General features: G+C 43.5%; 1 protein-coding gene across 3 annotated transcripts in view; it reads right to left on the bottom strand.

The window, feature by feature from the left end:
• Nucleotides 1–26,432, bottom strand: part of LOC137378111 (cadherin-4-like) — a 714,047-nt gene that overhangs the window by 22,384 nt on the left and 665,231 nt on the right. For all 3 annotated transcript variants that reach the window (XM_068048209.1, XM_068048211.1, XM_068048210.1), the window contains 2 exons: nucleotides 13,987–14,220; nucleotides 13,759–13,898 (listed from right to left, as the gene is read on the bottom strand). In XM_068048209.1, coding sequence (XP_067904310.1) covers nucleotides 13,759–13,898; nucleotides 13,987–14,220 — 374 coding nt within the window. The remainder of the gene's footprint in view (nucleotides 1–13,758; nucleotides 13,899–13,986; nucleotides 14,221–26,432) is intronic.

Raw genomic sequence — 26,432 nt, 5'->3', positions numbered from 1 at the left:
TTGCTCAATGTACTACTGATCTGCGAGCACCAGAGACAGATCCTTCCGGTGTGTGCACAGTTCCCAGGAAGCAGTCATGATGGCAGTCCCAGGTGCCACAGCTTTTCCGGCCCTCCATGTGCCTTCAGGGATGGATATTGGGAGACAAAGGCTACCCACTGAGGACATGGCCACTTATGCCTGTGAGGGACCCGTGCACGGATAGTAAAGAGAGGTACAACACTTGCCACTGGGCATGCTGAGCGACCATCGAGTGGGCCTCAGGCCGTCTCAATGTAATTCAGGTGCCTTGATCAATCAGTATGCCCTAGCAAGGGTTTCATGTATCGTGGTGGTCCGCTGTGCACTGTACAACCTGGTGCTGCAGAGGGGGAAGGTATGAACAATGAGGAGCTTATGGATTGTGATGCCTCCTCCAATGATGAGGATGTGGAGGACTCTGCGGATCATGCAATGCATAATGAAGGACCCCAGGGACCACAGACAAGGCATAATGAGATTTCTGCAAAGGAGTCTCGGGACGCCTTTACACATAGATGCTTCTTATGTCCCTTACTACCTTTTGGAACCATTCTAATAAATCGTATTTAATGCAGCCTTGCTGTTGCATCCTTCACTGTCTCTCCTTCATTTTGCACTCCATGGTCCAGCGTCCAGGTGCACATCGCACAATGGCAAGGCTGAAGCATTGACTACATGCGGCGTAGACCCTTACTTCCAGCACTTTGAGGGAGCCAGGGCATAAATGAAGTTCCAAAGGGTGGCAAGAATTGGAAGGAGATGTAGCAACAATACATTAATTCTTTATTGTGAGGCACAGCAAACACAAAACTTCCTGAACTGCATTTTTCAGCCCCCCACCGACATCGGAGGTTGTTGCGGGGTGGGGTGGGGTGGGCCAGAAAATGTCTCTGAGAGATGCCCACCATGGGCTTCAACGCTTGGCCTGATGGTGCCGGCGGCAGTGCGGCCTCGTGGCGGGGCCTCCCACCCAACCTCCACCACTCGATGACAGGAGCAGCATTTACATAGTCACAAAAATGCAAATGAATGAATTAAATACTTACCCACTCCTGCCGTCCGTTCCAGCGCCATATTGGTGGCAGTGGCAGCACTCCCACGCCTTCAAATCTCTGTCTGGAGATCCGATGCGGGACACTGGTGGGGAGGGGGGAGCAGGTAAGTATTTCAGTGCAGGCGTATGGGTGAGCAGGGTCAAACTATTCTGATTGGTCTAGGGGATGGTGGGAAGGGGTTGAAGTTAAAAGTTTATGAACTTTGGTGAGGGAAAGGTCAGGTACACAAGGTAAGTATTTTGGCAGGGGAGAGGGCAAGGAATGACCTGAATGGATATTGCAGGGTGGGGGGGGAGCGGTGGGGGGAGAGGGGATAGAAACATTTCTTTAATTTTTAAGTTAAATGTAAAACGCGTTTTTCGTTAAATATTTAAACGAAATGTGAGGGCTAGAAGCCCTTTAAAAATGGCACTGAACGCTGTTGCCAGGGACAGACGGACTGCCCGCCCCTTCCACATCATCGGGGAGCTGGGGGGGGGGGGGTGGTTGGTCCATCCTGGCCATTTAAATGAGCTGTCGCGTTTAACATTGCGGCAGCTCCATAACGACTGGTCCACACGGGCGGACTGCCATAGTTTATGTCCACTGCCGATCTTGGTGCCGGACATGTAAAATTCAGACCAACATATACATACTCTATTCACCCGTGAACCCCAAGTGCAGCTAGGTGCTCTTAAATCTTTTACGCATGTTCCTATGTAGTACTACCCCTGCACTGCCATCTGAGGTGGAGTCAGGCAGCTGACCTTGCTGTCCCATGGCGTGGAATGACCTTGTCAGCTGTCCTATTGGTGCTTCAGGCCTGGAGTGCCCCGACATGCTGAGGGGCTCCTGCAGGACCCTCCTCTGTTGTTGAGGCAACTTGAGGCCCTAGTGTCACTGGAAAAAGGGCTGGGGAGCCACTGACCACACCAGGAGTGCCTTGAGAGGAACCCCCAGATGTAGACGGCAGCTGCTCCTCCTCTGTTGCAAGGCACACTTGCACCTCCGTGCTGATCTGATGTGTGAGGACATGGTGGAGACTGCTGGTGCCTTGTCCCATTTTGCCTTGCGACTGTTGCATTGAGCTCATGGACAAGGCGATGGCATGCAGGTCTGCACACATCTCCAGCATCCACTGAGTGGACTGCTGGATCAGGCTCTCTATGAAGTTTGCCAATCTCTCCAAGGAAGAAGACACGCACAAACATGCCAAAGACATGGCAGCACTCAAGGCCTGGATGGACTCCTCCATCATCAGTGCATGAGTTCACCGAGCCTCTGGCAGCTCTGCCAGATATTCCCTAGCCTTTCGCATTCGCTGTAGCTGCAGCAGAGGCATGTCATCAGCTTGGGGCTCAGCAATAGCCTTGTCCCCAACAGTCCCGCAACTGACAGTGGCCTTAGTTCTCACAGCTTCCATAATCTGCTCAGGTACATCTGTGCTGTGCCAACCAAGTTGTGTACCCGAATTTACATGCTAACGATACTCGCTGAAGTGACAGTATCTGCATTGGTGGAGGGTGTGGGGGATGCTGTGACGGTGCACCATCTGAGGCTCCCTCCTCCTCCTCAGAGGCGGTTGGCTGACCCCCAGTCTCTCCAGCTCTCTGCGCATGACCCTGACCTGCATGAGAGAACAGATACATTGAAGGGTTATGGGCTCCCCATCACGTCCTTCCAACTACTCTTAATGTGAAGCTCTATGTGTCCAGTGGTAGACACATGAGCACTATTCCTTGATGCCCATTGTGTGAACCAGATGCAACCTTGTGCCCCTGCCTTTGGCCACTCACACTCCTAGGCTGACTCTACTTTGCCATCAGCGATGGAGTGGCCGCCATGCTGTCCTGCCGGGTCCAAGGCCTCCTCCTCCATCCGGGTTAGGTTGGATGGATATGGCACCCCCTCTTGGCCCTTTCCTTCATGTTATGGGCTCTCTTCTCCTGTAAGCACAAAGATGAACAGTGTTAGTTTCCCCACAGAGACAAGCAAAACACCTATGCTGGTGGCAAACTGGTGGTCTATGATGGGGCCACACAAATGACTCCTGAATGTGGCCGCTCTCGAGGGACCATGTGGGAATCAGCACTCACAGATGGGTGTCTCTCACCGAGATGCAGCTATGCCTCTGCAGGATATGCTGCTGCCTGACCCCACTGCCTCCGACCGGGTGGTCACACCCTCTCTACCAACAAACATCCTTTTATATTGCCACATGCAAGGCCCAAAGGGAAAAGAGGTATGAAGTTCTCACCTTGGCAGACCAAATAAGGTAATTGATGCACTTGCGGCCTAGCCACAAAATTCAGCCCCAAGGGGCTGGATTTTAAGAGCTCACCGCCGATCTTGGCTGTGAGCTCAAAAAATGGCGGCCCGCGCCAAAGAGCCACCACAATCTCCCATGCTATGGTTCATTTAAATGGCTGGGGCGGCCTGCGCCCCCCCCCCCACCCCCAATCACATGGAGGGGGAGGGCTGTCTGTCATCGGCAATGGCGTCAGCTGTCTGTGTGCAGGCACTTGTGCCACTTTTAAAGGGAAGCCAGCCCTGCCACAATATTTAAATTTGTAAAGAAGTAACCCCCAAAATTAAATAAATAAATTTATAACACCCCTTTCCCACCCCGCCCCATAACAAATACATTAACTATTTGCCCTTCCCCCCCATCCCCCACAAAATACAACTTTTACATCTGACCTTTCCCCCCAAACTGCACAAAGTTTAAAGGTCAACCCTTCCCACCATCCCCTACACCCATTACATTTATTTGACCCCGTACCCACTCCCCGCATCTCCCCCCTCCCCACCAGTGTGGCGCTGAATTTCCCTAGATGGGGATTTCAAGCTGCGGGAGTGCCGGTCACCATGCCGAAGATCGCGACGGGTCCTCAAGATCGCAGATAAGTCTATTTAAATGTATTCATTTTATTGATTTGAATATTTTAATTGAGGTCCCGTTGCCTAGCGGCAGGGGGGGTGGGGGAGGGGGGTGTGGGTGGGGGCAGGGGGTGCCGCCATGGAGCCTCACAGCTGCTGGGAGGATCGGGCTGGGCCCTCATGGCGTCGAGGTCCTTGGTGGGCCTCATCCAGAGCCATCTTCAGGTCCCCCTCCACCACGGAACCTGACGCCTAGGGAAAACAAAATCTAGCCTCTAGTTACCGTCCATGTCAATGGAAACAGTTTCTCCTTATAAACTCTATCAAAACCCTTCAAGATTTTGAACACCCCTATCAAATCTCCCCTTAACCTTCTCTGCTTTAAAGAGAACAACCCCAGTTTCTTTAGTTTTGCTACATAACTGAAGTCCCATATCTTTGGCAAGTTTCTAGTAAATCTCCTCTGCACCATTTCTAAGGCCATTTCATCTTTCCTAAGTGGTGCCCAGAATTGGTCACGATACTCCAGCAGGGGCCTAACCACTATTGTAGAAAGTTTTAGCGTAATGTCCTTGCTTTTGTCCTCTATGCCTTTATCTATAAAGCCAAGGAATCCATATGCTTTTTTTAACAGCCTTCTCAAGTTGTCCTCCCTGCTTCAAAGATTTGTGTACAGACAACTCCAGGTCTCTCTGCTCCTGTACCCCCTTTAAGATCGTTCCAGCTAGTTTATATTGCCTCTCTTCATTCTTCCTACCAAAAATTAATCACTTCACACTTCTCTGTCAAATTTCATCTGCCATATTTCTGCCCATTTTACCAGTCTGTCTATGTCCTCCTGAAGCATGTTACTGTCCGCCTCACTGTTTAACTACGTTTCTGAGTTTCATATTTCGTAATGTTGCCCTGTATACCAATATCAAAAACAGCAGACGTCCCAACCCAAACTCCTGGGTGACACCAGTGCAGACTTTCCTTCAGTCTGCAAAAACAACTGTTCACCTTTATTTTCTGCTTTCTGTCCCTTAGCTAATTTTGTTTCCAAGCAGTCACTGTCACTTTGCTCCATAGACTTCAATTCCGCTAACAAGTCTATTATGGGGTGCTTTATAAAATACTTGTTAAAAGCCCATATATACATCAACCATGTATAGTCCTTCATCCACCTTCTCTACTTCTTCATCAAAGAACTCAAGCAGGTAAGTCAAACACAATTTGCCTTTAATAAATCTGCGCTAGCTTTCATTTATTAACCCATATTTTTCAAGGTGCCAATTAATTTTGTTCCGGATTAATGTCTCAAAATGTACCCGTCACTAATCTTATGCTTTATTGGCCTGTAATTTCTGAATTTACCCTCCTATTCTTTGAACATGGGTATAACATTTGCAAACCTCCATCCCTATAACACCACTCTCATGTCTAAGAAAGAGCGAAAGATTGTGGTCAGAGCCTCTGCAATTTCCAACATTACTTTCCGTGGCAACTTCTGATGCATCCAATCTGAACTAGGTAACTTTTCTACTTTGAGTGCTGTCAACATTTTTAAGTACCTCCTCTTGATCTATTTTGCTATTTTTGCAACTTTTTTTTTGCTACTTTGAATCTTTAATGATGACCACTAATTGTTTCATTGCATTCCTTGGCAGCAGCAATTTTTATTCACAAATCCCAGAAGTTATGATAGATTATTGCCATATCTCTGGTTCAGACAAATAAGTCAATGGAGAATAAAATAAAATGGTCTGCCAATTTTTATTGGCCACTTTGTGCTATCTGCCAAGATGAAATTCACCCCTATTGTTTAAATTTGTCCCCTAATAGATGTACCCTACCTTTCACCACGGCTGTGCTTAATTACACTTTAGGGATGTTTTCAAAATGAGCCATAAGGATACTATCTAATGGTGGTATCCAAATACACGAAGAACATGAGACACACAGGATGTTTTGGAAGTGAGTCTGTTTCCACACTTTCTCCTCTCCAAAAACTATCGGCAATGCACAAATTGCCTTGGCAGAGTAGTTGTATTTGCTTTTGAAGCTAATGGTGCCTATGCCAAAGTCTTTTAAAATAAATGTTGAAACATTGGCAGCTCTGACAAGAGAGATTATCAGTAGCTTTTCTTTCCTACATTTTGTCAGATTACTTTTAGATTTCATAGTTACTAATTTTGTACTTCAGATGGAAAGAAATGTAAACACAAACACATTGCTTCAGTGTACAGCAGCTTATCAAGTTTAGTACTGTAGTTAATGCAATGCATTGGAATTGGGGCTTGATTGTCAACCAGTATGAACACTACAGCAGTTATACTGTATGTAAGTAAAACCTTATTGTACAAAAGCTGCATAATTGTGGTATACTATTTTTTTGTAATTATCAGTTTTAGAACTATTTTACATTTGTTTTACAGAAGTTTGGTCTTCAGCTAGTTGCATACAACTTCCTCAAATGTTGTTTAATTGCCTAATACAGGTTGACCATGTGTGTACTTTATTGGCTCTAGTATAATGAGCTGGTTCTCCAGATTGATGTTTATATGGTCCTGAATCAAGCATTCATTATCTCTGACAGGAAATCACATTAGTTCATTCATTTAAAAGCCCAGAAAGGAGGCGAACACTCTACAGCTTTACCAATTAGTTAGTCCTGATGTTTCACAGATTGATTTGATGATCTCGCAACACACACAGCTAGTGGAAAAATTGTCCTTTAAAGCTTAAGCTTTTGACATCGAAAAAAAAATCACAATTACAAAATACTTAAACAGATTTCACATACCTTCTAATTGCTGGGTTTCTGCTTATGCCAGCTTAATTGTCATTCTCCACTTAGATACACTATGTTTCTGAGAACAGTCTAAATTATTGCTCTTCAACCAAAACAAATAGTTTGTGTTAAAAAGTTTTTGTAGAAATATCTATCTATTGTGAATAAAGTATGTAGAGCAAGGGGTCTATAACCCTAACATCCTACAGTGATTTTTTTTCCCTTTATAGAGTTATACAGCAAAGAAACGGGCCCTTCAGCCCATTGTGTCCGTGCTGGCCATCAAGCACTTATACATTCTAATCCAATTTTCCAGCACTTGGCCTGTAGCCCTGACCCTTCTTAGCACATTAGCACAAATTTAATCCTGGGCCTATGAATGTATCCTTACAGTAGGAATGCGAACATATTGAGCAAATTAGGGAGTTTTAAAAAATGTAATTCACATGGTTTTCCTTCAGACGCTCAAACCCAACAAGTTGTTCCAACTCGGAACCTTAGAGTCTACAACACAATTGCAGAGTAGGTGGGAATAATAGAACCTATAAGTTATTTACAGTCTCCTGCTTGATTGTTTTAGTGGGGTTGGAGAATTTTCCAGAGGTTATCATAAATAGGCCTCAGACTTTTTACTTCTCCCAGCAGCTTTTGTGCCTGGAGGCAATTGATCGCGCTTGAATCCAGAAGGGGTGGGCTTGATAGGCTGGGTAGTTCGTTCCAGTCCTTTTTACATCTCCATACACTTTTCTACTCTCAAGCCTTTCAATCTGGGCAATTTTCCCCCCAGCTCCAGTCCCCACCCCATGCCGTGTTCCCATTGACATGTGATCTTGAAATTATTTCTGCCAGTACTGTTGGCATTTTGAGTACTACTCAAATACAAATCAACCTAAGGTATGCAATCAAATAACATTTTATTAATGAGGAAGAGGATAATTAATCTTGGGCTGGATTTTACATCGGGCGGACAGGAGCTGGCCACTGACATAACATTTGGTGGCGAATCCGCTTCCGCCCAGACTGGGGATCCATCCCACATTTAACAGGTCCCCAGGCTTTAATTGTTCCGAGGCGGACTTCCACCCGCTTGAGGAAGGAAGATCCGCCTCATTGAGCTGCCGACCAATCATTGGGCTGGCAGCTCTTCGTCCCAGCAGTGCCACCAGGAGCGGTGGCCACTACTGGGACTGCAGACTGCATGAAGTCTGGGTTGCCTCGTCGGCGGTAATGGGCTGTGCCCCGGCAAGGCAAGGGTGGTCGTTTGGGGGGAAGGGAGCGTATTGGGTCCTGGGGGTAGTTGGGGAAGTGGGGACAGCCTGTTAATTGGCAACTTAAGGGCCTCGGTTGGTCTGGGGCGGGCAGCCCATTTTCTGCCCGGCCCTACGTAAAGTGGGGCGGAGGCCGAAGTGGGTCGGGAAGGCCACCCGGAGCCTCCCACTTAATTTTACGCCCCCCCACCCACCGCCATCCGGCTCGCTGTGGTGGCGTAAAATTCTGGCCCTTGTGTCGACTGTAAATAGCCTCATTTCATATGTAAGAAGTCGATGAAATGCCAACATATCTCTTTTATCTCCTGATTGTCTGTCAAAATTCAGCAACCATTAGCCCATTTATATACTAATGTGAGAGAGTAGCCAGCTATCCAAATCTTGTCTGGAAAATGGTATATGTCACTAATGTGATATATCTGTAGGCATATTGATGAAGTGCTACTCAGCACTTTTAATACAGATTGTATAAATGCTATGTCACAAATAGATATTTAAATTGCCAAGGGGAAAAACAGGAATTAGCTTGCACTACACCTAAAAATATTGCCTTGAGAAATATCTGATTGGGTAATGACTGACACAGATTTAGCAATTCATCAAGTTGTTAGAAGACAGTTAAAACTTAGAGTATATATGAGGCCAATCCTGTTTTAGAGTAATACGCTTAATTCTGTTTGAATCAATTTAGTTTTACTTTCCCTATCCCAGCTTCCTGCATTATCAACTAATCCAATTTAATTTTACTTCTCTTCCAAGCTTTCTTGAATTAGTTAAACTTTTGTGAAATTAGTTTTACTCCCCAGTTGTAAGAATGATAAACAACCTGCCTTTACTTTCATTCATTAAAAGAATATAGTTTGGAGAGAGACATTTACCACTGGCATCTATAGCACATTCAGCATAAAGTTACATTTGGAGCATTCTCAAAATTAGCTGCTGTTATTTTGAGTACTTTAGATTGGATCCCACATCTAGAGAATAGTAATTATTTAGATTCAAAAAACAAAAGGGACTTCTTTATTTTAACTTTGTATTTCATATGGACTGTGCATCTGAAAGCTGTTAAGTACCAACTGATCTTAAGATTTATCGGGATAACTAGTGTTATTCATTATGTATTCTTGAGATATGGGTTAAATGGACAAGGCCACATTTATTGTCCATCCCTAGTTGTCCTGAAAATACAATGGTACACCTGCCCCTGAATTCGTGCAGTCGTTGTGGTGGTGGTGTTTCCACAATGATGAGAGGTAATGAATCCCAGGATTTTGGCCCAACAACATTGAATGTATGGCAATATCTATCAATCAGGATGATATGCGAATTGGAGGGAACACTAGAGGGGTTGGTGCTCCTATGATATTGCAGCTTTTGTCTTTCTTGATGGTAGAGGTATTAGGGTTGGGAGATACTGTCAAAATAAACTTGTTGAGTTGTTCCAATGCATCTTGTAGATTTTTTTTTTTTAGAATATTACAGCGCAGTACAGGCCCTTCAGCCCTCGATGTTGCGCTGAGCTGTGAAACCATCTGACCTACACTATTCCATTTTCATCCATGTGTCTATCCAATGTCCACTTAAATGCCCTTAAAGTTGGCGAATCTACTACTGCTGCAGGCAGGGCATTCCACGCCCTTACTACTCTCTGAGTAAAGAAACTACCTCTCACATCTGTCCTATATCTATCACCCCTCAACTTGAAGCTATGTCCCCTCGTGTTTGCCATCGCCATCCGAGGAAAAAGACGCTCACTATCCACCCTATCTAACCCTCTGATTATCTTATATGTCTCTATTAAGTCACCTCTCCTCCTCCTTCTCTCCAACGAAAACAACCTCAAGTCCCTCAGCCTTTCCTCGTAAGACCTTCCCTCCATACCAGGCAACATCCTAGTAAATCTCCTCTGCACCCTTTCCATAGCTTCCACATCCTTTCTATAATGCGGTGACCAGAACTGCACGCAATACTCCAGGTGCGGTCTCACCAGAGTCTTGTACAGCTGCAGCATGACCTCGTGGCTCCGAAACTCGACCCCCCTACTAATAAAAGCTAACACACCATATGCCTTCTTGACAGCCCTATTAACCTGGTTAGCAACCTTCAGGGATTTATGCACCTGGACACCAAGATCTCTCTGCTCATCTACACTAACAAGAATCTTCCCATTAGCCCAGTACTCTGCATTCCTGTTACTCCTTCCAAAGTGAATCACCTCACACTTTTCCGCATTAAACTCCATTTGCCATCTCTCAGCCCAGCTCTGCAGCCTATCTATGTCTCTCTGTACCCTACAACATCCTTCGGCACTATCCACAACTCCACCGACCTTAGTGTCATCTGCAAATTTACTAACCCACCCTTCTACACCCTCTTCCAGGTCATTTATAAAAATGACAAACAGCAATGGCCCCAAAACAGATCCTTGCGGTACACCACTAGTAACTAAACTCCAGGATGAACATTTGCCATCAACCACCACCCTCTGTCTTCTTTCAGCTAGCCAATTTCTGATCCAAAGCTCTAAATCACCTTCAACCCCATACTTCCGTATTTTCTGCAATAGCCTACCGTGGGGAACCTTATCAAACGCCTTACTGAAATCCATATACACCACATCCACTGCTTTACCCTCATCCACCTGTTTGGTCACCTTCTCGAAAAACTCAATAAGGTTTGTGAGGCACGACCTACCCGTCACAAAACCGTGCTGACTATCTCTAATGTACTTATTCTTTTCAAGATGATTATAAATCCTGTCTCTTATAACCTTTTCCAACATTTTACCCACAACCGAAGTGAGGCTCACAGGTCTATAATTACCAGGGCTGTCTCTACTCCCCTTCTTGAACAAGGGGACAACATTTGCAATCCTCCAGTCTTCCGGCACTATTCCTGTCGACAATGACGACATAAAGATCAAGGACAAAGGCTCTGCAATCTCCTCCCTAGCTTCCCAGAGAATCCTAGGATAAATCCCATCTGGCCCAGGGGACTTATCTATTTTCACACTTTCCAAAATTGCTAACACCTCCTCCTTGTGAACCTCAATCCCATCTAGCCTTGTAGCCTGAATCTCAGTATTCTCAACAACATTTTCTTTCTCTACTGTAAATACTGACGCAAAATATTCATTTAACACTTCCCCTATCTCCTCTGATTCCACACACAACTTCCCACTACTATCCTTGATTGGCCCTAATCTAACTCTAGTCATTCTTTTATTCCTGATATACCTATAGAAAGCCTTAGGGTTTTCCCTGATCCGATCCACCAATGACTTCTCGTGTCCTCTCCTTGCTCTTCTTAGCTCTCCCTTTAGATCCTTCCTGGCTAGCTTGTAGCTCTCAAGCGCCCTAACTGAGCCTTCACGTCTCATCCTAACATAAGCCTTCTTCTTCCTCTTGACAAGCGCTTCAACTTCTTTAGTAAACCACGGCTCCCTCGCACGACAACTTCCTCCCTGCCTCACAGGTACATACTTATCAAGGACACGCAGTAGCTGCTCCTTGAATAAGCTCCACATTTCGATTGTTCCCATCCCCTGCAGTTTCCTTCCCCATCCTATGCATCCTAAATCTTGCCTAATCGCATCATAATTTCCTTTCCCCCAGTTATAATTCTTGCCCTGCGGTATATACCTGTCCCTGCCCATCGCTAAGGTAAACCTAACCGAATTGTGATCACTGCAGCCATAATGCACTGGAGGTGGAGGGGTGAAATCAGCGGCGGGTGAAAAAAATGGGCGGGCTACACAGCAAAGAGCCGCCGCAATTCCAATTGTGGTGGCTCATTTAAATAGTCAGGGCGGGCAGACCCCACCAATCACGTAGAGGGGCTGGCAATAGCGTCAGCTGTCTTTGTGCAGGCACTGATGCCATTTTTAAAGGGCTGTTAGCCCTACTGGCATATTTAAATATTGAAAGAAAGATTGAATGAAATTAAATAAATCTTTTTTGCCCCTCTCCCACCCCCCAATATTAAAGTAATTATTTGCCTTTTCGCCCCCCAAAACACTTAACTTTACCATCTGACCTTCCCTCCCCCTACAACTGCACAGACTTTAAACTATAACCCTTCCCACCATCCCCTATACCCATGACGTTAATTTGACCCCATTCCACCCCCCCACCGAGAAATTTACCTCCTCCCCCTCCCCACCAGTGTTGCACCTCGTTTCCCCAGACAGGGATCTGAAGGCGTGGGAGTGCCGGCCACCGGGCCGAAGATCACAGCGGGACTTCAGGAGGCAAGGTAAGTCTATTTAAATTAATTATTTTAATTGATTTAAATATTCAAATTATGGTCCTGTTGCCCGGCGGTGGGGAGGCCGCCCACGGTACCTCGCTGCCGCCGGGAAGATTGGGGCAGGCCCTGCCAGTGTCGAGGTCTGTGACGGGCCTCATCCGGGGCCATCTTCATGCCCCGCTCCCCCCCCCAACCGCCACAGCTCCCGAACTCAAGGGCTGCTTAAAATCCAGCCCAATGAGGTCAACATGAAAATTTAAGCGACAGTTTGCAAGTTTGCTACTTTTCCAACTTAGACCAAATTGTTGAAAAAAATATGCAGCTCATAGTGTACTAACTTAGTCCAACATCTGAGACCATGATCAATGACTAGAGAACAAGAAAACAATAGATCCAGAACAATGTTACACATGTGCATCTAACTTAGGATCATTAGAAATGAAGTTCCTCATGTTAATAACCTTAGCAAGAAAGTTAGCACACTTACAATATGAGGTTTCCTATTTTGTACTCACACTGATTCTTTCCACTAAAACTTATAACAGGAGAAATTTCACTCCTGCAGTGTTCTAGAATGTTTAAGGTAAGTTATCCAACTTCTAAACAGAGATCAGCAAATGGGAGAGAATGATAAAATATCATGCTGCAAATATGTTAAGATGAAGTATCAATAGTTCAATTGATAACCTCATTACATTTATTATTACACTGATATAAATTTTAATGCAATCTGTACAGTCCTGTCACTGCTAGAATTTGTTTGAACCCCCTAATAAACTTTCTAATGACAAATGAAAAATATTTCAATCTATGTTGCCACTTCATTGTTGCTGAACTTTTTTAAATATTATTTTCCCAAAGGCATTGTAGCACATGGATTAGTCTTCATCACACAATCTGAATTATCTTACAATTTATAAAGATTGGAGAATAGAAATAAAGATAATATAATTTTTTAGCAAGAGCAAACAATAAATTAAACATTCAGTCTTGATATTTTTCAGGCATGGTGATACAATGCTGCAATAAACTGCACTGTGACACGGTAGTTACAGAATCTTTTCAGAAAAGTAATAGTTCACTGCTTTTGTTAATTAATAAAATCAGTTTAAAAATACATCACTTATGCTTCACTAAAAGCATTGTCAAGGTCAAATGTAGGTGTTGCTCTGAACACCACACAATCATTTACTCCACTAAACTTTTATTTCAGTGGATCTTTAACAAAAGCAATGAATTGGAAATTTCAAAATTATAGTTTTATCACAGAAGACAATATACTGCAGCAAATGATGTTAACCCTTCTGACTTTGTGCCCGTCCTTAAGCCTGAGCTTAAGCACTTTTCTTTTACATGAACACTTCATTGATTTTTTTTGTGAACCATGACCTAATTTTTTTTTTGAGAAGCACCTGGGGTCTTGTCCATAGCTAAGTATACAACAGAAGTTTCCCTGAGAATGAGATTGTCACGGTATCTGGAACGTGTGGTTTATGTATTTGCGAATGACTGAGACATCAAGTTGTGCTCTCACCTGATCCTCTTCACCGCCACCCTCTTCATCATATTTCAGAATATTGTCCCTGACATCATCCTCTGGATCAATCAGAAGTTGCTTTGTCTGACGTTCCTTATCTCTGCGTTTCATCCACACCACAAACAGCAAGACTAGGACTGAAAAAAGTTACAAATATGTCATTACATTATTAGTATGACAGAGATGCTAATTTAATCACCATTTAATTTCAACTTCAAAACTTACTCAACAAAATGATTATACATATAAGAATTGCAATAATGGCTCCTGTGCCCAGTCCAGCTGCTGCAATAGCACCAATAGCTGTACAATCTCCATGCTCATCACAAGGGCAGACTTTCACTTTAATAACAGAGGTGCTAGATAATGGAGGGTTGCCAGAATCTGTGATTATGATTGGGACATCGTATACGCCAGCGACCAGGAAGCCAATCCTCAAACTAAGCTGTGAAGAGTCCCCTGTGCAATACAGAAAGAGAAAAATCAAAAGGGATTCTATACACCACAAAAAATTCAATGAGCTCTTCCACAACTAAAAAGGCAGAGACAATCTCAACAGTGATTGTAAATCACAAGCATGAAAGATTTACAATTCACACAAAATACAGACAAGGAAAGATCACTCTTCATATATTGAAAAAAACGACTGGAACTCATGATTGTCCACAAGGTATTTGACACACTCTAGCAGAGTAACCAATTGCTAGAGTCTCAGTACATCCTTTAATTAGTTCAGGAGTGCTGTGACTGAGTTATTTATTAATATTATTTCACACTTGCATGCATTATCATTCGCAAGGCAAAAAAGTTCACTTGTACAGAATACATTATTATTTACTTAATCCTATTATTAAGCCAGTTTATGCAATAATAATTTTATCATGCACAATCTGGCTATTAAATTGTTGATTTGTGTTCCATTATGGAAATGTTATTGTGTTAAAAATATGATAGTGTAGAATTGTATATGTTTCATGACTAAACTTGCCATAAACTGACAACTAATCAATACAGAATGATTTGAACAAAGGATGCTGGTTATTACTTACTGGTCTGGTGATCACTTACTTTTTAAAAAAAAATCCTTTACAGCTACATTTACTCTGATTATTTTTAAAGCTGAGCTGTTCTTGCAGAGAGTTAGCAAGGGCAGGATGGACTGAATAGCCTCCTCTGTGTTGTAATTATTCTATGATGGTATGATTACCAGCAGATGGCTAATTGTCTTTACACCCTAAATAACAGCAATCACACTAGAAACAGAATTAATGTCAGAATACATTTCTGTACATGAAAATCTAAGTTGAAATTATAACAAAATGTTCAAGCTAAGAAGTTTCCTGTTTAAACTAATATGGATAATGTATTCCCTTATTCGCTCGATACGTCTTTGTAGATTTTATAGAATCGTTTATGAAGTGTATTTACATATACTCCTCTGAAAAGAATAGGTGCATGACTCATTTTTGGAAGCACTACTTGACAATGCTTAATATGCGAATGAGTTTGAGGATGTCAAAGTGGAGTTGAAAGATAGCATTAATGTTCTATGTTAATAGAATTTACATATGTAAATTACATTACGATAAAATGGATTTTCTCCGTACCGCCAAAACATATTCCACGACTTTATAATTGAGAGGAAATATTTTATTTGTTTAAAAATATGGCAATGCTAATAACACATTTAACAAATGTGTTTAACACACAGATAAGCAGCTTTAATTTAATAAACTAGTGGTGATAGAGAATTTGATTTTTAACTTGCAATGTTTCAGCCTATTACATCATAAAATGAGCTCAGTTGTGGTGTTATGTACACCAAATTTATTTTGTACACCTAGGCTGGTTTGGGGCATATATATGGGTGAAAAAAAAATCTTATTTGCTTAAGTAATTTAGGATTAGCAAGTTTCTTAATGTTATCTTGGCTGTCCAGAACCATTGTCACTTTTCCCAATTTACCCAGCTTCACAGGAAAAGCAAAAAAAAAGTAAAACTTTAAAACTATTTTATAAACAGAAGACCTGTTTTGTAGGACACAATAAGGGCACATCTATAGTAATCCAGTAATGAACTGCAATCTCTGGCAGTCACCCTGCTCTCTTGCAAATGCTGGAACATAAGAGCCTGTTAGCAGTCTACCAGAGACTGGCACCTTACAGGAATGATTAGATTTCTTTGTGTTTCTCAGTTATGCCTGGTTTCATGAGGAAGATGTCGGGGAACCCTGGAACGCAGGTAAGTTTTTGCCGGGGGTGATCGGTTGGGCCCCGGCAAAGCAAGGATTGGGGGGACGGGTGGGACGGGGTTGGGGGAGGGGTGTGTGTTGGCTGTTGAGGTGGTTGGGGCAGCGGGGGTGGCCCTCCATCGGGCACCCACCCTGCTTTTAACAGGCGGCTTTTCTCGGGCCTGGCTGCCCGACGAGCCACGGGTAAAATCCCAGATCCCCACCACCCTCTGGGTGAAAAACATTCCCCTCAAATCCCCTCCAAACCTCCTACCTCTTAACCTAAATCTATGCCCAGCTTATGGACCTCTCAACCAAGGGGAATAGGGCCTTCCTATCCACTCGTTGTAGACCCCTCATAATTTTATACACTTCAATTTGGTCTCCCCTCAGTCTCCCCTGTTCCAAAGAAAGTTCCAAAAAAACAAACCTATCCAATCTTTCCTCATAAATAAAAATCTCCAGTCCAGGCAACATCCTAACAAAATTTCTCTGCACCCTCTCTAGTGCAATTACATCTTTCCTATAGTGCGGTGACCAGAACTGCACACAGTACTCCAGGTATGGCCTAAACTAGTGCTTTATACAGTTCCAGCTTAACCTCCCGGCTCTTACATTCTATGCCTTAGCTAATAAAAGCAAGTATCCAGTAGGCCTTCTTGACCACCTTTCTCTATCTTCCAGCCACCTTCAGGGATCTCTGGACATACACTCCAAGCCCTTCTGTTCCTTTACACTTCTCAGTATCCTACCATTTATTGGATATTCCCTTGCCTCATTAGCCTTCCCCAAATGCGTTATCTCACACCTCTCCGGATTGAACTCCATTTGCCACTGTTCTATCCACCTGACTAATCCATTGATATCTTGCTGCAATCTACAACTTTCATCTTCATTATCAACCATATGACTGATTTTTGTATTGTCTGCAAACTTCTTAATCATACCCCCTACATTCAAGTCCAAATCGTTGACATATACCACAAAAAGCATGGGACCTGGTACTGAGCCCTGTGGGAGTCAGATAGAGAGCCAACCTGAGGGAAAATAGTGCTGGAGACCCACAGATAAAAGCAGTGCAGGGGGGTGGGAAGGCGAGTGGGAGACAGAGAAAGCACTGGGAGAGCAAATCAACACAAAAAAAAAATCAAAGAGTGATGTCATAGGACAGCAGGTAGGTGAGAAGGGAGAAGAGAGTGAGCCAAAAGTTGTGCTAAACATCACTACCAATGATATAGAGGGCAGGTATTGAGGCCTTGCAGTCAGATTTTCAGGAGTTAGGCAGGAAGTGAAAAGTAAAGGTAGTGATCTCTGGATTACTCCCAGTGCCCTGCGCTAGTGAGAGTAGAAATAGGAAGATAGGGAGGATCAATGCATGGCTTGAGGCATAGTGCAAGAGTGATGGCTTCAGATTCTTGGGGCATTGCGACCAGTTCTAAGGCAGGAGTCACCTATTCAAAAGGGACGGGTTGCACCTCAACAGGACTGAGACCAATGTCCTCACAGGGAGGTTAACTTGTGGGGTTGGGGAGGGTTTAAACTAAATTGGGAGGGGGATGGGCACCAGCATATAGAAGTAGAAAAGAAGAATAAGATGCAGAACTGAATGAGAGTGTTGGATAGTATTACAGAAGGAAGTAGCACCATATTAGATAGGAGTAGACTAAGAAGGGCTATGAGGAATACAAAGACAAGTTTAGAATGCATGTATGTAAAGTATGGTGAATAAGTTGGTGAGCTACAAGCACAAATAGCCATATGTGAATATGACGTAGTGACAATAAAGGAAACGTGGCTTAAAAATGGTGAGAACTGGGAGCTTAATTTTCAATTTAGATAATTAAAGTCCTCCAATATCACCTCTGTAGTTCTTGCTCATCTCTGTGACTTCCCTACAGATTTGCTCCTCTCTCTCACTATTTGGAGGCTATTGTCACTACGTCATATTCACATTTGCGCTTGTCGCTCACCAAGTTCCGAAGAAGGGTCACCGACCCGAAACGTTAACTCTGCTTCTCTTTTCACAGATGCTGCCAGACCTGCTGAGTGGTTCCAGCATTTCTTGTTTTTATAACTTATTCACCATACTTTGTGCGTTTACATACATGCATTCAAAACTTGTCATGTATTCCTCATAGCCCTTCTTAGTCTGCTTCTATCTAATATGGTGCCACTTGCTTCTCTAATACTATCCAACAATCTCATTCAATTTCAAAGTGTTCAGAAAAGATAGGAAAGGAAAACATGGAGGTGGAGTGGCAGTACTGATTAGGGAAGACATTGTAGTGTTGGAAAGAAGATGTCATTGAGGGGCCAAGGACAGAATCCATTTGGTTAGAGATGAGAACTAAGAAAGGTGTGATCATGCTACTGGGGCTATTCTACAGGCCTCCAAATAGTGTGAGAGAGGAGCAAGTCTGCAGGGAAGTCACAGAGATGAGCAAGAACTACAGAGGTGATATTGGAGGACTTTAATTATCCAAATATCAATTGGGATAATTTTAGAGTAAAGTCTAAGGAGGAGAGGAATTTCTAAAATATGTCAGGAGAACTTCCTTGACCAGTATGTTCTCGGTCCAACTAGGAAGGAGGCATTGCTGGATCTGGTGCTGGGGAATAAGGTGGGCCAAGTGGACCAAGTGTCTGTGGGGGAACACTTGGGTAAGCGTGATCATCGTATCTTAAGGTTTTGATTAGCAATGGAGAAGAGCAATGAACAATCTAAATTCTTTTGTTCTTTCTTTTGGGCCTCCTTATCTCAAGAGACAATGGATACGCGCCTGGAGGTGGTCAGTGGTTTGTGAAGCAACGCCTGGAGTGGCTATAAAGGCCAATTCTAGAGTGACAGGCTCTTCCACAGGTGCTGCAGAGAAATTTGTTTGTCGGGGCTGTTGCACAGTTGGCTCTCCCCTTGCGTCTCTGTCTTTTTTCCTGCCAACTACTAAGTCTCTTCGATTCGCCACATTTTAGCACTGTCTTTATGGCTGCCCGCCAGCTCTGGAGAACGCTGGCAACTGACTCCCACGACTTGTGATCAATGTCACAGGATTTCATGTCGCGTTTGCAGACGTCTTTAAAGCGGAGACGTGGACGGCCGGTGGGTCTGATACCAGTGGCGAGCACGCTGTACAATGTCTCTTTGGGGATCCTGCCATCTTCCATGCGGCTCACATGGCCAAGCCATCTCAAGCGCCGCTGACTCAGTAGTGTGCACAAGCTGGGGATGTTGGCCGCTTCGAGGACTTCTGTGTTGGAGATATGGTCCTGCCACCTGATGCCAAGTATTCTCCGGAGGCAGCGAAGATGGAATGAATTGATACGTCGCTCTTGGCTGGCATACGTTGTCCAGGCTTCGTTGCCATAGAGCAAGGTACTGAGGACACAGGCCTGATACACTCGGACTTTTGTGTTCCATGTCAGTTCGCCATTTTCCCACACTCTCTTGGCCAGTCTGGACATAGCAGTAGAAGCCTTACCCATGCACTTGTTGATTTCTGCATCTAGAGACAGGTTACTGGTGATAGTTGAGCCTAGGTAGGTGAACTCTTGAACCACTTCCAGAGCGTGGTCGCCAATATTGATGGATGGAGCATTTCTGACGTCCTGCCCCATGATGTTCATTTTCTTGAGGCTGATGGTTAGGCCAAATTCATTGCAGGCAGACGCAAACCTGTCGATGAGACTCTGCAGGCACTCTTCAGTGTGAGATGTTAAAGCAGCATCGTCAGCAAAGAGGAGTTCCCTGATGAGGACTTTCCGTACTTTGGACTTCGCTCTTAGACGGGTAAGGTTGAACAACCTGCCCCCTGATCTTGTGTGGAGGAAAATTCCTCCTTCAGAGGACTTGAACGCATGTGAAAGCAGCAGGGAGAAGAAAATCCCAAAAAGTGTGGGTGCGAGAACACAGCCCTGTTTCACGCCACTCTGGATAGGAAAGGGCTCTGATGAGGAGCCACCATGTTGAATTGTGCCTTTCATATTGTCATGGAATGAGGTGATGATACTTAGTAGCTTTGGTGGGCATCCGATCTTTTCTAGTAGTCTGAAGAGATCACGTCTCTAAATTAGCCTTAACCTAAATTCGAGCTTCTTAAATTGGAAGAAGGCTAACTTCAATGGGATGAGAGAGGAACTAGCCAAGGTAAAAAGGAACCAATGACTGACAGGAAAAACTATAATGGAACAATGGGTGATCTTTAAGGAAGAAATGTGTCAGGTTTAGGCTAGGTGCATTCCAACAAGGATGAAATATAGTGAAAACATAGCCTGGGCTCCTTGGATGACAAGGGAGATAAAGAATATGATGAAACAAAAAAAAGAGGGTGTATGATACATGCCAGGTGAATTCTTCAAGTGAAAGCCAGGCCAAATACAATAAGTTGAGAGGGGAGGTGTAGGGAAAAATAAGACTGGCAAAGACAGAAAAGAGAATAGCATTGCAGTTAACATAAATGGGAACCTAAAAATCTTCTACCGGCGTGTAAATAGTAAATGGCTATTAAGAGGCAGGGAGTTCCTGTTCGCAAAAAAGAGGGTGATATATGCTTAGAGGTGCAAGGCAAGGCTAGAATACTTAATAAGTACTTTGTATCGGTGTTTGACAAGGAAGAAGAAGCGGAAAAATTATCGGTAGAAGTGGAGATGGTAGAGGTAGTGGATGGGGTGAAAATTCATAGGCAGGATGTACTGGAAAGGCTGGCTATGCTTAGGGTAAATAAGCCACCTGATCTGGATGGCTTGGATCCAAGGTTGTTAAGGAAGTGGGAGTGGAGATAGTGGAAGGACTTACCATAATCTTCCAATCTTCCCTAGATACAGGGGAGGTGCCAGAGGATTGGACAGTGGCAAATGTGACACCCTTACTCAAGAAAGGGTGTAAGGACATTCCTAGTAACTATAGGCCCGTCAGTTTAACATCAGTGGTGGGTAAGGTTTTAGAAACAATAATCAGGGAAAATGTCAACAGGCATTTGGAGAGTTTTGAGTTAAGTAAGGCGAGCCAGCATGTATTTGTAAAAGGCAAATCATGCTTGACTAATCTAATTGAATTCTTTGATGAAGTAAGTTAGAAGGTTTATGAAGGGGATGCAATGGATGTTGTCAAACGCTTTCTTAAAATCCATATAGACCAAGTACCACATAAAAAGCTGGTTAAGAAAATTGATGCTCATGGAATAGGAGGGTCAGTGCCAACTTGAATTAAACAATTGGCTTAAGTACAGAAAATAGTGAATTATGGGAAATGGTTGTTTTTCAGAATGGAGGATGGTAGACAGTGGTGTTCCCCAAGGGTCAGTGCTAGGACCACTGCTTTTTTGATATATATAAATGACTTAGATATTGGAATACAGAGTAAAATTTCAAAATTTGCAAATTATACTAAACTCGGAGGAGTGGCAGTTTGTGAGGATAATGCCAATTGACTGCAACAGGAGATGGATAGGCTGGCAGAACGGGCAGACAAGTGGCAGATGGATTTAATACAGAGAAGTGAGAGGTGATATGTTTTGGCAGAAGGGATAGGGGGAGGCAATACAGATTTTATGGCACAGTTCTAAGGAGTATGCAGGGACAGGAGGACCTGGGAGTTCATGTGCATAGATCTTTGAAGGTGACAGGACGTATTGAGAGAGTTGTTAGCAAAGCATATGGGATCTTGGGCTTCATAAAAAGAGATATTGAGTACAAAAGCAGGGAAGTTATAAACCTTTATAATGTTCTGGTTAGGCCACAACTAGAGTATTGTGTCTACTTCTGGTCACCACACTTTAGGAAGGATGTGAGGGTCCTGGACAGGGTACAGAGCAGATTTACAAGAATGGTTCCAGAGATGAGGGACTTTAGCTACAAGTTTAGGTTGGAGAATGGATGCAGAGGAAATTCAGGTTACTTGGGCATGGCAAATATGAGATGAGACATATCTTGGTCATAAACAAGGGACAGGAAGGAGACAATATGAAAGAGTCCAAAGTTAATGTCTGAGGTCTCAGCATGTCAGGCAAGCCGTGGCTTGAAGTTGAAATTTTGCCCACAGTAATCATTTTATTTGGTTCGGGAAGATGCTATAATCTGAATATGTGCCATGTCTGCAATGATGCGATACGATTTTCTCATGGCAACTGAAAGGCTGTTTGTTCAGTGGAAAGGTGTCTGTTTTTTTTTGTCTTCCAGCTAATTTTCTTTGGGTATTGTTACTGCTGAGTCAAATTACCTATATTTTATTTCACAGAAGACCAACAGAGTAGTGTCCTTTATGTTATTCATAGAATCATAGAGTCAGTACAGTACAGAATGAGGCCATTCTGCCCATTGAGTCCATGCCGACTCTCTGGAACAATCCAGTCAGTCCCTGCTCTATCCTCGTAGCCCTGCAAATTTATTTCTTCAAATGCCCATCCAATTTCCTTTTGAAATTATTGATCATCTCCGCTTCCACCACCCTCATAGGCAGCGGGTTCCAAGTCAGTGCCACTCACTGTGTAAAAAAGTTCTTCCTCACATCCCCCTACATTTCTTGCCCAAAATCTGTGTCCGTTAGTCCTTGTATGATTAGCTAATGCGAACAGCTTGTCTTTGTTTACCTTATATAAACCTGTCATAATCTTATACACATCTATCAAAACTCGCTTCAATCTCCTTTGCTCCAAGGAGAGCAACCCCAGCTTCTCCAGCCTAAACTTGTAGCTAAAGTCCCTCATCTCTGGAACTATTCTTGTAAATCCCCTCTGTACCCTCTCCACTATGATTGAGGTCATCCATTTAGCTGTCGCTGCTACATCCCTTCTTTACCTTAACCACCAAGTCATAACTCCACACAGGCTCACCCTGAACCTGCCTCAGTCTCTAGTTTCTTGTCCATCTCCCCTAATGCCTTCTCATCTTGTCTAGGAGACCCATACCCTGCCCGCTTGACCCCATTTCCACTAAACTGATGACCATCCAACTTCCCTTCTTGGCCCTTTTCTGGTGGCTTGCATTAATAAATGTTTTCAGCTAACCAGATACTGTCTCTCTCCCTTTTAAAACCCCCGTTTCCACTCTTCAGCATCAAAAAACCCTTCCTTGAAACTTTGTTTGGGCAAACCACCATGCCATCTTCAATCTGCTTATTCATCACCAAAGACATTAAATATTTGTTACATGCTAAATCCATGCCAATCTTTCCCACATCTTCATATTTAAAAATATCCAATCAGGTTTCTACCCCTGACACACCACTGAAATACCGTGCCATATAAATACCGTGGCTACAAGAGCAGTTCAGAGGCTAGGAATCCTGAGGCGAGTAACTCACCTCCTGACTCCCCAAAGCCTGTCCACCATCTACAAGGCACAAGTCAGGAGTGTGATGGAATACTCTCCACTTGCCTGGATGGGTGCAGCTCCAACAACACTCAAGAAGCTCGACACCATCCAGGACAAAGCAGCCCACTTGATTGGCACCCCATCTACAAACATTCACTCCCTTCACCACCGACACACAGTGGCAGCAGTGTGTACCATCTACAAGATACACTGCAGCAATGCACCAAGGCTCCTTAGACAGCACCTTCCAAACCCGCGACCTCTATCAACTAGAAGGACAAGGGCAGAAAATGCGTGGGAACACCACCACCTGCAAGTTCCCCTCCAAGTCACACACCATCCTGACTTGGAACTATATCGCTGTTCCTTCACTGTCGCTGGGTCAAAATCCTGGAATTCTCTTTCTAACAGCACTGTGGGTATACCTACCCTAAATGGACTGCAGCGGTTCAAGAAGGCAGCTCACTACCACCTTCTCAAGGGCAATTAGGGATGGGCAATAAATGCTGGCCTAGCCAACGACGCCCACATCCCTGAATGAATATTTTTAAAAAATGGTCCTAATCAATGTCACAAATAAAATCATCTGAGACAGTTATCATGGTGCACTATGCTTCCTCGTCCTCTTCCACCTCTCTACAGCCTTTGCTATGGCCAACCAATACATCCTCCTCCAAAGCATCTTACCTGATCTCCAGCTTAGTTGAATTGCCTTCACTTGATTTTACCCTTACCTAATAAATCATAGCCAGAGCATCTCGAGCAGTGGTTTTTCTTCCTGACCCTACACTAGACTGTTTGCAACCCACGGTGTCCTATTTTGTTGTCTGCTGAGATTCTGACCCCAGATCCTCTCCATCACAAAGACCATGTACTTCCACCTCCATCACATTGCCTGCATCTGCTGCTGCATCAGCCTATCTGCTGCTATAACCCTCATCCATGCCTTTGCCACTTCATACTCGATTATATAATGTCTCCTGCTAGTCTGCTGTTAACCACCCACCATAAACTTCAACTGCACCAAATTTCTGCTGCCCGTATCCTATCCTGTACCAAATCCTGCTTATATATAACCCCTGTCCTCGCTGAGATTAGCTCCTGGTCCAAAGTCTAAAATTTTGAATTTTCATTGTTGTATTTAATTCTTTTCATAACGATGCCTCTGCATGACTTTAAAATGTGGGCTTTATTATGTCTGTATGCAATGGTCCAATTATCCCACATCCTCGAAACCCACTTCACCTACAGACTCTCTGTGATTTTTCATCCCTGTGTGCAACATCACAGTGGATCAACTCATATAAATAAATTGATATATACACTCAGGAGTAAAAATCTTTATGATAACCATCTACACTTCTGGTAAAACAAAATATATTTTTCTATCTTTTCTCAAATTCATAAAGCATATGAATCAATATCAAAGAAATACAGTGAGACCATTAAAGGCTCAGCACATCCGTTTTTAAAACCTTTGTGATCAATGATGACCAGGCCAAAATGTACGCGATTGGCAAACTGGGAAACAATGTAATTTGGTACAGTGTTTTCACCTCTGATCTGGGTTCACATTTACAAATCGGATGAAAGTCTATTTTTCCGAAAGTTAGCAAGTTGTTGAGAAGAATCGTGGCACCCCAAATTTCAAGTCAATACAATCCACAATGGAAAGGTATGTCTAAATTCAACACAATCAAAGCTTATTCAAGATTCAACTTAGAGGCCATAAGGAAAGACACCTTGGGAAATGAAAAGGTTATCGTGTTCAAAAGTGACTCTCAAAGTTTGGGATTTAGGTACACTATTTTTTAGTTCATTTATTGCATGTGGGTGTCACTGGCAAGGCCAATAGTTATTGCCCATCGCTGAGTGGCTTGCTTGGCCATTTCAGAGGGCAGTTAAGAGTCAACCATATTGGTTACATATAGGCCAGATTGGGTAAGGACACTAGGGAACCAAATGTATTTTTGCAATAATCCAGCAGTCACCATTACTAATATTAGCTGTCTATGCCAGATTTATTGATTAACTGTGTTACAAGCAGGTAGGAGATGATATGGGTGACTTACACTTTTCACCTCTCAGCTGACCGCAGATAGTTATTTTTTTTAAATAGTGTTTTAGTGCCTGAGTGTTTTAAGGGTCAAATAAAAAAAACAAATGACAGGTTTTCTCGTAGGTTTAAAAAGAAAGATAACTATTTATTCAACAATACCCAAAAATGTTTGCATCCTTACCCACTCACATAGGTACGCACATGCACACACACACAAAAAGAGAGATTAGAGGATAGCATGCATTTAAATCCAATTGTTGTAAAAAAAAGTTCACTTTGAAACATTCTTGGTTTTCCGGGAGGAATTTTTAACAGCATTGCAGGCCTGTCAGTCCATTTCTTGGTTCACTGATGTATTGCAGATTCCTTTGTTTAAGACTCAGTCAAAGTCAATCGGCAATCTTGTTAAAATTTCTCAGATGGAGAGTTTCCAAGGTCACCTTTTTCAATCTCTGCCTTGATGGTTTGAAGATGTTACAGGCAGGTTCTTATGCTTGGCTGGAATGGGGGCGGCACAGTGGCGCAGTGGTTAGCACCGCAGCCTCACAGCTCCAGGGACCCGGGTTCGATTCCGGGTACTGCCTGTGTGGAGTTTGCAAGTTCTCCCTGTGTCTGCGTGGGTTTTCTCCGGGTGCTCCGGTTTCCTCCCACAAGCCAAAAGACTTGCAGGTTGATAGGTAAATTGGCCATTATAAATTGTCACTAGTATAGGTAGGTGGTAGGGAAATATAGGGACAGGTGGGGATGTTTGGTAGGAATATGGGATTAGTGTAGGATTAGTATAAATGGGTGGTTGATGTTCGGCACAGACTCGGTGGGCCGAAGGGCCTGTTTCAGTGCTGTATCTCTAATCTAATCTAATCTATCTCTCAGCTGTTGGCTTTCTCTCTCTCTCTCTGACTGTCTTTCAGAGAAATTTCTTTTTTAAAGGTTGGTCTCCCCTGGTGTGTTCATACAATGTCTTTGAACATGGGGCTATTGTTACACAATGGGGTTTGAATGTGACATATCTTGATAAAGAGGTGTTATTTAACACCTATTATCTTGGCTTTGCATCTGGAGTCGCCCTGTTTGTGA

This window comes from Heterodontus francisci, chromosome 16 (assembly GCF_036365525.1).
Source record: "Heterodontus francisci isolate sHetFra1 chromosome 16, sHetFra1.hap1, whole genome shotgun sequence".
Taxonomy (NCBI): Eukaryota; Metazoa; Chordata; class Chondrichthyes; order Heterodontiformes; family Heterodontidae; genus Heterodontus; species Heterodontus francisci.
Note: the sequence above shows the minus strand (reverse complement) of the source record. Positions and strands in the feature narration are given on the sequence as shown.